The sequence below is a fragment of the Anomaloglossus baeobatrachus genome, chromosome 1 (assembly GCF_048569485.1).
Source record: "Anomaloglossus baeobatrachus isolate aAnoBae1 chromosome 1, aAnoBae1.hap1, whole genome shotgun sequence".
In the NCBI taxonomy this organism is placed as follows: Eukaryota; Metazoa; Chordata; class Amphibia; order Anura; family Aromobatidae; genus Anomaloglossus; species Anomaloglossus baeobatrachus.
This window is the reverse complement of record NC_134353.1, coordinates 745,826,801-745,840,582: the sequence shown is the minus strand read 5'-3', so window position 1 is coordinate 745,840,582 and position 13,782 is coordinate 745,826,801. Positions and strand designations below refer to the sequence as shown.

At 47.2% G+C, this 13,782-nt stretch overlaps 1 protein-coding gene across 3 annotated transcripts in view; it reads left to right on the top strand.

Moving 5' to 3' along the window:
- Positions 1-13,782, top strand: part of CFAP251 (cilia and flagella associated protein 251) — a 235,633-nt gene that overhangs the window by 179,966 nt on the left and 41,885 nt on the right. For all 3 annotated transcript variants that reach the window (XM_075323342.1, XM_075323353.1, XM_075323331.1), the window contains exon 19: positions 8,731-8,874. In XM_075323342.1, the coding sequence (XP_075179457.1) occupies positions 8,731-8,874 (144 nt within the window). The remainder of the gene's footprint in view (positions 1-8,730; positions 8,875-13,782) is intronic.

The following is a 13,782-nucleotide window of genomic DNA, read 5'->3' as shown; positions in this document are numbered from 1 at the left end:
TATATTACAGGTGTACTATGTGGAGTTGTAGTATATTACAGGTGAGCTATATGGAGGTGTACTATATTACAGGTGTAGTATATGGGGTGTAGTGATGTAGTATATTACAGGTGTAGTATATAGGGGTGTAATGATGTAGTATATCGGAGGTGTATTATATAGTGGTGTAGTATAATACAGGTGTATATGGGGGTGTAGTATATTACAGGTATATGGAGGGAGTGTAGTATAATACAGGTGTATATGGGGGGTGTAGTATAATACAGGTGTAGTATATAGGGGTATAGTGGTGTAGTTTATTACAGGTGTAGTATATGGAGGGGGTGTAGTGATGTAATATATTGGGTAGAACTGAGGTAATTATATTAGTCCGGCCCTCTAAACCAATCCCAATTTCTCATGCGGCCCCATGGGAAAATTAATTGCCCACCCCTGGATTAGACCATGAATAACTCTTAGCATTGTGTTACGGCGTCCAAGCACTCTTTAAAGGGGTTTTCTCAGAAAGTTATGTTTCAAAGTAAATTGTAATTAATAGATCTTGGAATAATAAGTTCCACAATTGGATGTGTTGTTTTCCTGTGCTGAGATAATCTTTTACATTTCCCCTGCTATGTACTGTGTAATAGCCGTGTCTGACTGTACAGGAATATGTTCTGATCATACGACCGCTCTTGGGCGGGGGAAGACACAAAAAAGTATTCAGATTTTACAACATGGGATCACATCTGATTCTTTCTGTGAGTTAAAGCATTTCCCTGCCGGGTTTACCTATAAGAAAGAATTATTTGTGTTTCTGTTTTGTAATGTCTTTATACTTTTTTACTTCCTCCCCCGCCCAGGAGATGTGGTACGATCAGGCCATGTTCCTGTATGGTCAGACACAGCCATTACACAGTACATAGCACTGGGACACATATATAAGATTATGTCAACATCGGAACATTTTTCTTTTAAACACATCCATTGGTAGAACCTATTGTTCCGAAATCTGTTGATTAAAATTAAATTTTCTTCAGCGCTCTATTGGGAGACCCAGACGATTGGGTGTATAGCACTGCCTCCGGAGGCCACACAAAGCAATTACACTAAAAAGTGTAAGGCCCCTCCCCTTCTGGCTATACACCCCCAGTGGGATCACTGGCTCACCAGTTTTCTGCTTTGTGCGAAGGAGGTCAGACATCCACGCATAGCTCCACTGTTTGTAGTCAGCAGTAGCTGCTGGCTATATCGGATGGAAGAAAAGAGGGCCCATATGGGGCCCCCAGCATGCTCCCTTCTCACCCGCGGTGGTGCTTGTAAGGTTGAGGTACCTATTGCTGGTACAGAGGCTGGAGCCCACATGCTGTTTTCCTTCCACATCCCCTGGAGGGCTCTGTGGAAGTGGGATCTTACCGGCCTCCAAGCCCTGAGGCCGGGCTCCATCCACAGACCCAGAGAACCTGCTGGATTTGGAGCGGGAGTGCCGTTCAGGGACAAGGCCCTGCAACTTTCAGGTACTCTGTGTCCCCGGCAGGCACGGACACTCTCAAGGCTTGCTGAGCGTTATAGTGCGCCGGGGACAGTAGCGCTGTGCGCTGGGGTTAGGTCACTGCAGCTTTGCTGAGTGACGTTACATGTTGGGAACTACTGCACCGACCGCTACTGAAGCGGCGGCGCAGCTGCGACTTGTGGTGCGCCGGGGACTTTGCGCCGACCGCGCTTTTACGGCGGCGGCGCTTCTAACTTTAGCCCCCGGCTTCTGCGGCCTAGCGCCGCTTCGTTCCCGCCCCCACCCTGTCAATCAGGGTAGGGGAGAGACGCTGCTCAATTGGCAGCGCCGAGGGCTGGAGCTTTATTTACATGCTCCAGCCCTCTCACTAGGCACAGTGGGAAGCAGGCTTCCCGCTCTTCGTCTGTATACGCCCAGGGCCCGCCCCCCCTCTCCACAAGGACGCCGGCAGCCATTACACATGCGGTCTGGCTGGGGAAAGGCAGCAGGCTCTGGGAGACCCAGACTAAAGGGATTTCGGCGACCACACACCCGCTCCTAAGCGGGCGGTAAGCTGCACTTTAGTGCTGGCCCCACTAGTGCCTCAGTGTTATATTAGTGTACTTTTTTCTTAGTACCATATATATATATAGTTGCACTGTAAGGTCGCTTCTTGGCTGGACACCCTGTACTGCTCTGAGGAGGCAGCAACATGTCATCCGCAAAACGCAAGGGTGCCAAGGCACAGGCTGTGTACACTGTTTGTACTGCATGTGGGGCTGATCTACCGGCAGGCTCCAAAGACTCACATTGTGTGCAATGTTCAGTCCCAGTGGCACTTCGTCAGCCAGAGCCTAATGTGGTGGTAGCCCAGGCAGAGACGCCTGTGAACCCTGCCCCGGTGACGGGGACAGACTTTGCAGTTTTTGCTGATAAAATGTCTGTGACTATGTCAAAAATCCTGGAGACCTTGCAGTCCAGGCCAGTTACTCAGACCATGGACACTGCTGTGTCTATGCTCTCCGGTCCCCCTCAGTTGGAACTAATCCGTACTTCAAGGGGGTCTCAAGCATCACAGGCTGAAGTCTCTGACTCAGATGACAGTCCCAGGCAGCCTAAGCGAGCTCGCTGGGAAAGACCCTCCACGTCATCACACTGCTCAGGGTCTCAGCGAGAAGAGTCTCTCTGTGATGAGACTGAGGACGGTGATCAGGATTCTAATCCTGAGGCTCCTTTCAATCTGGATGCCCCTGATGGTGACGCCATGGTTAATGACCTTATATCGGCAATTAATAGACTGTTGGATATTTCTCCCCCAGCCCCTTCTGCAGAGGAGGCAGCGGCACAGCAGGAGAAGTTCCATTTCCTGTATCCCAAGCGTAAATTAAGTGCTTTTTTGGACCACTCTGACTTCAGAGAATCGATCCAGAAACACGACGCTCATCCAGACAAGCGTTTCTCTAAACGTTCTAAGGTTACCCGTTATCCTTTTCCCTCTGAGGTGGCCAAACGCTGGACCCAGTGTCCAAAGGTGGATCCCCCAATTTCCAAGCTTGCGGCTAGATCCATAGTCGCAGTAGAGGATGGCGCTTCACTTAAAGATGCCAACGACAGACAGATGGACCTTTGGTTGAAATCTGTCTATGAAGCTATCGGCGCGTCGTTTGCTCCAGCATTCGCGGCCGTGTGGGCACTCCAAGCTATTTCAGCTGGTTTAGCACAGGTGGATGCTATCATACATCCAGCAGTGCCGCAGGTGGCGTCCCTAACTTCGCAAATGTCTGCGTTTGCGACCTATGCTATCAATGCTGTCCTAGAATCTACGAGCCGTACCGCTATGGCGTCCGCCAATTCTGTGGTTTTGCGCAGAGCCTTGTGGTTAAAGGACTGGAAAGCAGATGCTGGTTCCAAAAAATGCTTAACCAGCTTGCCATTATCTAGAGACAGACTGTTTGGTGAGCCATTGGCTGAAATCATAAAACAGTCCAAGGGTAAGGACTCTTCCTTACCACAGCCCAGAGCAAGTAAACCTCAACAGAAAAAGTGGCAGTCGAGGTTTCGGTCCTTTCGAGGCTCGGGCAAGGCCCAATTCTCCTCGTCCAAAAGGACTCAGAAAGAGCAAGGGAGCTCAGATTCCTGGCGGGCTCACTCACGCCCCAGGAAAGCAAATGGAGGAACCGCTTCCAAAGCGGCTACCTCATGACTTTCGGCCTCCTCCCTCCGCATCCTCGGTCGGTGGCAGGCTCTCCCGCTTTTGCGACATTTGGCTGTCACAGGTCAAGGACCGGTGGGTAACAGACATTTTGTCTCGCGGGTACAGAATCGAGTTCAGTTCTCGACCTCCACTTCGGTTCTTCAGAACCTCCCCACACCCCAACCGAGCAGATGCCCTGCTGCAGGCGGTGGACTCTCTAAGAGCAGAAGGAGTCGTGATCCCTGTCCCCCCTCAGGAACGGGGGCGAGGATTTTACTCCAATCTCTTTGTGGTTCCAAAAAAGGACGGCTCCTTCCGTCCTGTTCTGGACCTAAAACTGCTCAACAAGCATGTGAACGCCAGGCGGTTCCGGATGGAATCCCTCCGCTCAGTCATTGCCTCAATGTCTCAAGGAGATTTCATAGCATCAATAGACATCAAAGATGCTTATCTCCACGTGCCGATTGCTACAGAGCACCAACGCTTTCTACGCTTCGTGATAGGAGACGACCATCTTCAGTTCGTAGCTCTGCCATTTGGTCTGGCGACAGCCCCTCGGGTGTTCACCAAGATCATGGCGGCAGTGGTAGCAGTCTTGCACTCTCTCGGACACTCTGTGATCCCTTACTTGGACGATCTACTGGTCAAGGCACCCTCTCAAGAGGCATGCCAACTCAGCCTGAATGTTGCACTGGAGACTCTCCAGGCGTTCGGGTGGATCATCAACTTCCCAAAGTCAAATCTGTCACCGACCCAATCACTAACGTATCTTGGCATGGAGTTTCATACTCTCTCAGCGATAGTGAAGCTTCCGCTGGACAAGCAGCGGTCTCTACAGACTGGGGTGCAGGCTCTCCTTCAAAGTCAGTCGCACTCCTTAAGACGCCTCATGCACTTCCTCGGGAAGATGGTGGCGGCAATAGAGGCGGTTCCGTTTGCGCAGTTTCATCTGCGTCCACTTCAATGGGACATTCTCCGCCAATGGGACGGGAAGTCAACATCCCTGGACAGGAAAGTCTCCCTTTCCCAGACGGCCAAAGACTCTCTGCAGTGGTGGCTTCTTCCCACCTCATTATCACAGGGAAGATCCTTCCTACCACCGTCTTGGGCGGTGGTCACGACAGACGCGAGTCTGTCAGGGTGGGGAGCAGTTTTTCTCCACCACAGGGCTCAGGGTACGTGGACTCGGCAGGAGTCCACCCTTCAGATCAATGTTCTGGAAATCAGAGCAGTGTATCTTGCCCTACTAGCCTTCCAGCAGTGGCTGGAAGGAAGGCAGATCCGAATTCAGTCGGACAACTCCACAGCGGTGGCATACATCAACCACCAAGGGGGGACACGCAGTCGGCAAGCCTTCCAGGAAGTCCGGCGGATTCTGATGTGGGTGGAAGCCACAGCCTCCACCATATCCGCAGTTCACATCCCCGGCGTAGAAAACTGGGAAGCAGACTTCCTCAGTCGCCAGGGCATGGACGCAGGGGAATGGTCCCTTCACCCAGACGTGTTTCAGGAAATCTGTCGCCGCTGGGGGGTGCCGGACGTCGACCTAATGGCGTCACGGCACAACAACAAGGTCCCAACCTTCATGGCACGGTCTCGCGATCAAAGAGCGCTGGCGGCAGATGCCCTAGTGCAAGATTGGTCGCAGTTCCGGCTCCCTTATGTGTTTCCACCTCTGGCACTCTTGCCCAGAGTGCTACGCAAGATCAGATCCGATTGCAGCCGCGTCATACTTGTCGCCCCAGACTGGCCGAGGAGGGCGTGGTATCCGGATCTGTGGCAGCTCACGGTCTGCCAACCGTGGGCACTCCCAGATCGACCAGACTTACTGTCCCAAGGGCCGTTTTTCCATCGGAATTCTGCGACCCTGAACCTGACTGTGTGGCCATTGAGTCCTGGATCCTAGCGTCTTCAGGATTGTCCCAAGGGGTCGTTGCCACCATGAGACAGGCTAGGAAGCCCACGTCCGCTAAGATCTACCACAGAACGTGGAGGATATTCTTATCCTGGTCCTCTGCTCAGGGAGTGTCTCCCTGGCCATTTGCATTGCCTACCTTTCTTTCTTTCCTGCAATCTGGGTTAGAAAAAGATTTGTCGCTCAGCTCCCTTAAAGGTCAGGTCTCGGCGCTATCCGTCTTTTTTCAGAGGCGTTTGGCACGCCTTCCTAAGGTGCGCACGTTCCTACAGGGGGTTTGCCATATCGTACCCCCGTACAAGCGGCCGTTAGATCCCTGGGATCTGAACAGGGTACTAGTTGCCCTCCAGAAGCCGCCCTTCGAGCCTCTGAGGGAGGTTTCACTTTCTAGACTATCACAGAAAGTGGCTTTTCTGGTAGCGATCACATCTCTTCGGAGAGTGTCTGAGCTGGCAGCACTATCATCCAAGGCTCCCTTCCTGGTCTTCCACCAGGACAAGGTTGTGCTGCGCCCCATTCAGGAGTTTCTCCCGAAGGTGGTATCCTCTTTTCATCTTAATCAGGATATCTCTTTGCCTTCGTTTTGTCCTCATGCAGTTCATCGGTATGAGAAAGATTTACATTTGTTAGATCTGGTGAGAGCACTCAGAATCTACATTTCCCGCACGGCGCCCTTGCGCCGTTCGGATGCACTCTTTGTCCTTGTCGCTGGTCAGCGCAAAGGGTCGCAGGCTTCTAAGGCCACCCTGGCTCGATGGATCAAAGAACCAATTCTTGAAGCCTACCGTTCTGCTGGGCTTCCGGTTCCATCAGGGCTGAAGGCCCATTCTACCAGAGCCGTGGGTGCATCCTGGGCATTACGACACCAGGCTACGGCTCAACAGGTGTGCCAGGCAGCTACCTGGTCGAGTCTGCACACTTTCACCAAACATTATCAGGTGCATACCTATGCTTCGGCGGACGCCAGCCTAGGTAGAAGAGTCCTGCAGGCGGCAGTTGCCTCCCCGTAGGGGAGGGCTGTCTTGCAGCTCTAACATGAGGTATTTCTTTACCCACCCAGGGACAGCTTTTGGACGTCCCAATCGTCTGGGTCTCCCAATAGAGCGCTGAAGAAGAAGGGAATTTTGTTACTTACCGTAAATTCCTTTTCTTCTAGCTCTTATTGGGAGACCCAGCACCCGCCCTGTTGTCCTTCGGGATTTTTGGTTTGTTTGCGGGTACACATGTTGTTCATGTTGAACGGTTTTCAGTTCTCCGATGTTACTCGGAGAGAATTTGTTTAAACCAGTTATTGGCTTTCCTCCTTCTTGCTTTTGCACTAAAACTGGTGAGCCAGTGATCCCACTGGGGGTGTATAGCCAGAAGGGGAGGGGCCTTACACTTTTTAGTGTAATTGCTTTGTGTGGCCTCCGGAGGCAGTGCTATACACCCAATCGTCTGGGTCTCCCAATAAGAGCTAGAAGAAAAGGAATTTACGGTAAGTAACAAAATTCCCTTCTTTTTGTGGGAAAAACTCCTTTAAAGGACTACTATGGCAAAACATGGTGCAAGTCATTATGCTTAGCAGGTCCCAGGAACCTTTTTGAGTTTCATCCAAGGGGTCAGGCTCACATAGGACGAAAAAGAGGTGTCAAATAGTCCAAAGTCAGATCCAATAAAGCATTCAAAAAAGTTGTTGTGTAGAGGGTAGTTGATTCAAGAGTGTATTCTTTAGAATACAGAAGTTTGATACACTATGTTGCACTCTACAAGTAATAACGGTCATTTATGGCTTAAATATTGGGTTTCTATTGTCCCCCAATCCCTGCACTAACGTTGGTTCGCTAAACGGGTCTAAGATACTTCAGGACGCTGGGCTGGGTGGCATCTGTGCTGACCAGCTGAGGGGAAAATCACCTCCCTAACAAGGAAATATTAAGAAAGAACTGGGCAGCAAGTGACAATATTGCCAATTCCTCTGTTGTCAGTACTGGGAAGAGAGCCTTTAGTTTAATCTCTATTGTGCTGATCATAAGAATATCCTAGCATTCACAACATATTAGTATTCCTCATGAACACCTACAACAAAGTATAGTACAACGTCGGTGAATAGTGTTTCAAAACCCATTCACACATAGGTGAAAAAGAGGATGTCAGGCCAAATATTTATGTAATATGTATATTTACCTGTATACATATTTATATGAAAACATGGGGAGATATTGTCAATAATATCACTAATATTATCGCTTTTTTTAAGTTAATTAAATACATTTTGCTGAGTGGAAGAAATTGCTAAATGTTATGCAAAATGTCTCAGTACAGTGATGATGAAATCAAAATATCAATAAAATGCATGACCCAAAAGGTTGCTCCACCACTTTTACACTAATCTGATCTTTATCACATTGGTGAGGATGCCAGGTGTCGTACTCACACCGGTCACCTGTTCTCAATGCCCCCACTGGTGCTCAGACATCAGCAGAGCAGAACAGTACAGCTCCATCCATTGTGTAGTGGTCGCTGCTGGGTACTGCACATCCACCTCTACCTGAATAAATAGGTGTGGATCTGCAGTACCTGGCTGTGAACACTACACAGTTGACAGACTTGTGCTGTTTAGCTCCACAACTGCAAACATCTGGCCAACAGAAGTACTGAAAACAACATATTGGTGGGGGTGCCGGGAGTCGAACCCCACCGATCGGATATTGATGACCTATCCATGGGATAGGTCATCAATATAAAAGTAGTGGAGCAACCCTTTAAAAGATTTTCATTAAGATTCTAATTTATTACCTATCCACAGGATAGATGGTAACTTGCTGACTAGCAAGACCCGTCCCACATTCCCTTCCTGTTGCACCTGTCAATCAAATAGCAGTGCATTGCTGTAACTTGCACATATTTCTGAAATAAAACATCCAATCTCAGAACAAAAGCTATGCTTACATTCAGCATACTAGCACCAGCATAGCACTGGCTTTACTTTATGTATGAAGATCCAGCTGATTGGTTCCCTTTAAAACATCGTTCATATTCAAATGTGATATAATATGTTAAATTAGAAAGAATATGTTTCATTAGTCCAATATATTATATTTTTTTCTATAAATCAGCATTATTTTCTGTGTACTGTAGCTACATACTAGTGTTTTCTTTCTCTTTTAGGACCTGGAAGATTACTTTTACTATGCACAACTGCGTAACCAGAGTATAGATACAATGGAGACTAGACAAATTTCAACACATATTCCCTTGAAAGAAATCCCTTTCATCATGCGAGTATTAGGATATTACCCAACAGAGCAAGAGGTGACTGCAATTATCAAAACTATAAAGTTTTAGAGATTATTTTATTGCTGGTATTAGTAATTTCTTAAAATGACAAAAAGCAATTTTAGTAATAGCAAAACGTAAGGAGGTTATGTCTGTCATTCAGATTTTATTATCTAACGATATTATGTAAATCTCAGAGTGTAATAAAATGACCATTACCGGGACCTCCGTGTGTCATTGGAATATATTAGGTAACTGTTCATAATAGAGTTACCTAATTTATAAATTGCTCTACATTACAAACATGGACTTTTATAATTGATGGCCTATCCTAAGGATAGGTCATCAATATCTCATTTGTAGGGATGCGACACCCTGTACCCCTGCCGATCAGCTGTTTCCAGTGCCAGCAGTGGCTGGATGTGCTGTATGGCGGAGCTGCATCAATGGAATAATGGTTGCGGACAGGTACTGCGCATCCTCTTCCTATTCGAATCAATAGGGGCAGATGTACAATTCACGGCGGCTGCGGTCACTATGCAGTTGACAGCTGTGCTGTGAAGCTCCAGAACTCAGAAACTCTGTCCAGCACCAGTAACAACTGATCGTCAGGGGCACTGGATGACGCACCCCCACCTATCAAATATTGGTGACCTATCCTAGGGATAGGCCGTCAATAGAAACGTCCCAGACAACCTTTTTAAGTTTGTTGCATATTGCACCCCTTGTATTGCAATAGGTGAAATCCATGGTGAATACCTGCAGCAGAAACTGACAAACCACAGATGTAAAATCCACCCTGCTGCTTATTTTACCCTGCAGATTTTCTCCATATTGTGTAAAAAATATATATATATTTCACTGTAATTTTTATTGAAATTTTGTAAGAATAATACAAACTCAAATACAAAATTCAGGTTAATGTCCCGTGTTCTGAATGCTTAATAAGATAAATCTCAGAATAAAAACAAATGAGCATACCTTGCACTAAGCAAATAGTAAAAGTAATAGTACATGGAAATAACATAGGGTACTTATTGACAAAGTATATTGGTTCTGGACTCTCCACGTTTACTATTGTGCTGAAATGCTAATATACATGGGTGCCGCTTCTATGTTGGCCCGTTTTTCCTTTTTATCTAACGTATGGTACTTCGTTGACACTATTTTGAGCAAAAAAAGTGTAAAAACCTTCCCACCGCGACAAGGTGTACCCAATTTTGATGGGTCTTACATCAATATAATGTTAACTAAAGTACCCAATGTTATTTACATGTGCTATTTATTTACGTACTACAAGTATTTACTTGTTTGTTTTATCGTAGATTTTGTCTTTAAGGCTGGGGCAACACGAGCATACGGCATCCGATGTGAGTGCATCAGATGTGATATGCTAATGACCCTCGGCTCCTGCTGTGCTGCAAGTGTAAAGGCCCCGTCACACTAAGCAACATCGCTAGCAACATCGCTGCTAACGAACAACTTTTGTGACGTTGCTAGCGATGTTGCTGTGTGTGACATCCAGCAACAACCTGGCCCCTGCTGTGAGGTCGTTGGTTGTTGCTGAATGTCCTGGGCCATTTTTTAGTTGTTGCTGTCCCGCTGTGAAGCACAGATCGCTGTGTGTGACAGCGAGACAGCAACAACTAAATGTGCAGGCAGCAGGAGCTGGCTTCTGCGGAGGCTGGTAACCACAGTAAACATCGGGTAACCAAGAAGCCCTGTCCTTGGTTACCCGATATTTACCTTTGTTACCAGCCTCTGCCGCTCTCACTGTCAGTGCCGGCTCCTGCTCTGTGCACATGTAGCTGCAGGACACATCGGGTTAATTAACCCGATGTGTGCTGTAGCTAAGAGAGCAGGGAGCCAGCGCTAAGCAGTGTGCGCTGCTCCCTGCTCTGTGCACATGTAGCTGCAGCACACATCGGGTAATTAACCCGATGTGTGCTGTAACTAGGAGAGCAGGGAGCCAGCGCTAAGCATTGTGCGCTGCTCCCTGCTCTGTGCACATGTAGCTGCAGCACACATCGGGTAATTAACCCGATGTGTGCTGTAACTAGGAGAGCAGGGAGCCAGCGCTCAGTGTGCGCTGCTCCCTGCTCTCTGCACGTGTAGCTCCGTGCGCTGGTAACCAAGGTAAATATCGGGTTGGTTACCCGATATTTACCTTAGTTACCAAGCGCAGTATCTTCCACGCGGCGCTGGGGGCTGGTCACTGGTTGCTGGTGAGCTCACCAGCAACTCGTGTAGCGACGCTCCAGCGATCCCTGCCAGGTCAGGTTTCTGGTGGGATCGCTGGAGCGTCGCAGTGTGACATCTCACCAGCAACCTCCTAGCAACTTACCAGCGATTCCTATCGTTGTTGGGATCGCTGGTAAGTTGCTTAGTGTGACTGGACCTTAAGCCAAGTGTCATGCAACCTGCAATCAGATAACAGCTGCAGAGGAGAGGGAGGGATTAATTTCCCTATGTCCTCCATTGCTAGCTGATGCTATTATCGCACTGCACTCCGGTGTCATCCGAGGGCAGTGCGATGTTTCACTCGCAACCATAGACTTGTATGGGTGTGAGTGAATATGGATCGCTGTGACTGTTTTTCTCGGTCCGATTAGAGCTGAGAAAATAATCGCAGATGGGAACGGCCCCATAGAGTAACATTGGTCTGAGTGGAAAGCGATTTGCTTTTCTCGCATTCCACTTGGGTCTTTTACTTGTCGTGTGTCCTAGCCCATAATGGCCACCGTTTGAATGTGCAGCTTCACATTGCACTTATACCGACAAAAGTGCTGGCCCATTTCTTCGGTTTTGCTCTCAATAATATGTACAATTCAATGTTTAATAAAAGGGAAAAGGAAGAGATGAAAAGGGGGGAGAAGAGGGAAGTACATACCACAAGACAAGGGGTAAGAAACAAGGGTATAATGTAAAATGCAGCTTCTGCATATTTGCCCAGTGTGAACATACCCTACATTTATATTTTTTTTTATTATTTTTTAAACAGGGCCATTGACTCCTTAATGGCAATTATGGCTAGGTAAGGATATTATATTTCCCTCCTACAAAGATCCAATCATTCAGGGTTTAGATAACATCACCAGTTATTAATTATAGGTGCTTGTAGGAAGCTGATACGGGGGACCTCTAAGATTCACAATATAGGTCAAGCAATGGAGATTAACCCCTTGTCTGTCCGATAGTCAAGAGTCCTAAGGTCAAGGTCTCTATGGGCATCATAATACTTTATCCCCAATATTACTACGGGGTATAATCCGCATATGTTTACTTGCACCATACAAAACAGAGCTTGCTTTATTGACTACCTACATACCTCTAAATCCACGTGAGTGTACAGAGGCAGTGGACACAGGGAAAAGCCACAGCCTGAACATGCAGTGGCATGTGAGCGCGGCATTAGTGGAACCTACACATGGAAAGTATAGTTGAAAGATTCACAATTGTTTGTGTTGTGAACCCATTTTGGTTTCCGAATACTTATGTAAAATAATCACCATATCACTGATGTGTGATAGAAACCTTATGTAATAAATTGTTCATTAGCGATGAGTGAACCTGATGTTTGGAGTTCGGGTTCGAACACAGACTACAAAAAAACCAGAGTTCGAGTGAGTTACGAGTACAAACCACTCAAGCAAGCAGCTCTGTGCTTGGGTATGAGTGGTGCTCAGCCTGGTGTGAGCTGCGTGCAGTTGGCTCGCACTGGGGGTAAAATCAGCGTGATCAGATCTAGTGTGCGCGCATACACAAAAAAGTTTTGAAAAACCCCGCCCACCCCCGGAGGTGTCCTGCTTATGGCTGGCAGCATGTGGACGGAGCCACGAAATGCCCAATTACTGACTTCCATTGAGGTTCGGATCAAGTCTGAGTCATAAACCGAACTTTATCTCAAGTTCGACTGTGCTCTCCTAACCGAACTCCCAAAGGTTCCCTCATCTCTGTTGTTCATTAAATAACATATTCGTGCCTATCCAGTCATGGGTCCTGCTTTAGGGTATGTGCACACGATCTCTTTATTTCAGATGGGCAAACTTGCCGAGTTTTTCATGAAGACTGTTCAAGAAACGCTGGCATGTTTTTCCTAAAGATTTTTTTTTTTAGCTCTTTTTGTTGTTTCCTGAGTACTTTTTTGAGAGCTGGAATGTTTTTGTTTTTTTTTTTTTTATAGAGCATCCTCAGGGCAGAAAACGTCTGAGAATGGTCCACTCACTTAGCCATTTGGCCTTTCTGGAAACATGAAGCTGTTAAAGATGCTCAAAACACTGAACATATGCACAGCTAGTCGCTTTCGGTGCAGAATCCTGTAAATGTCAGAGATTTTTGTAAGGGTGTATTTACACACTGTTCTTTTGTGTGGATTTTAAAGCATATCCACTTCAAAATCCACTTTAGAAAACCTGTGTGAACACACCCTTAGACATCCTTGTTGTCGCTGCTCCTTTTACTGAACGTAACTGCTGCAGGCGGACAGCTTTCTAATTAATACATAGGTTCGGTATGCAATGGGTTGTATATTTTTGTATATTTTACATCAATTGCTGGCATAAATTATAGTAAATCTGCTGAGCTGTCTAAGGCCCCAACCCACTATGTACAGCTCAGACTTTTGTCCTTATTTTTTTTAATAATTCTATATTTAAATTTGCAAAAAAAGAAAACTGTATAACCCAAACATGATCCCATCATTTTAGCAATTAAACAGTGTGTATATGTATGTATGTATATATTGTGATATAATCACTGGTACTGTGCTGAGAGGGTTAAGGTGTGTTACCTGGGCCGGCTCTGTTGTGGACAGCTAATGAGATAGGTGGGACGGCTGTTCACCATATCTCCACCTCGGGGTGTGGTCCCAGGAATGAAAGTCAGGCCTCTGGACACACCCAGGGCCCTGCTCTGAGTTTCCTGTGCTGGATGAAGTAGCCGGGT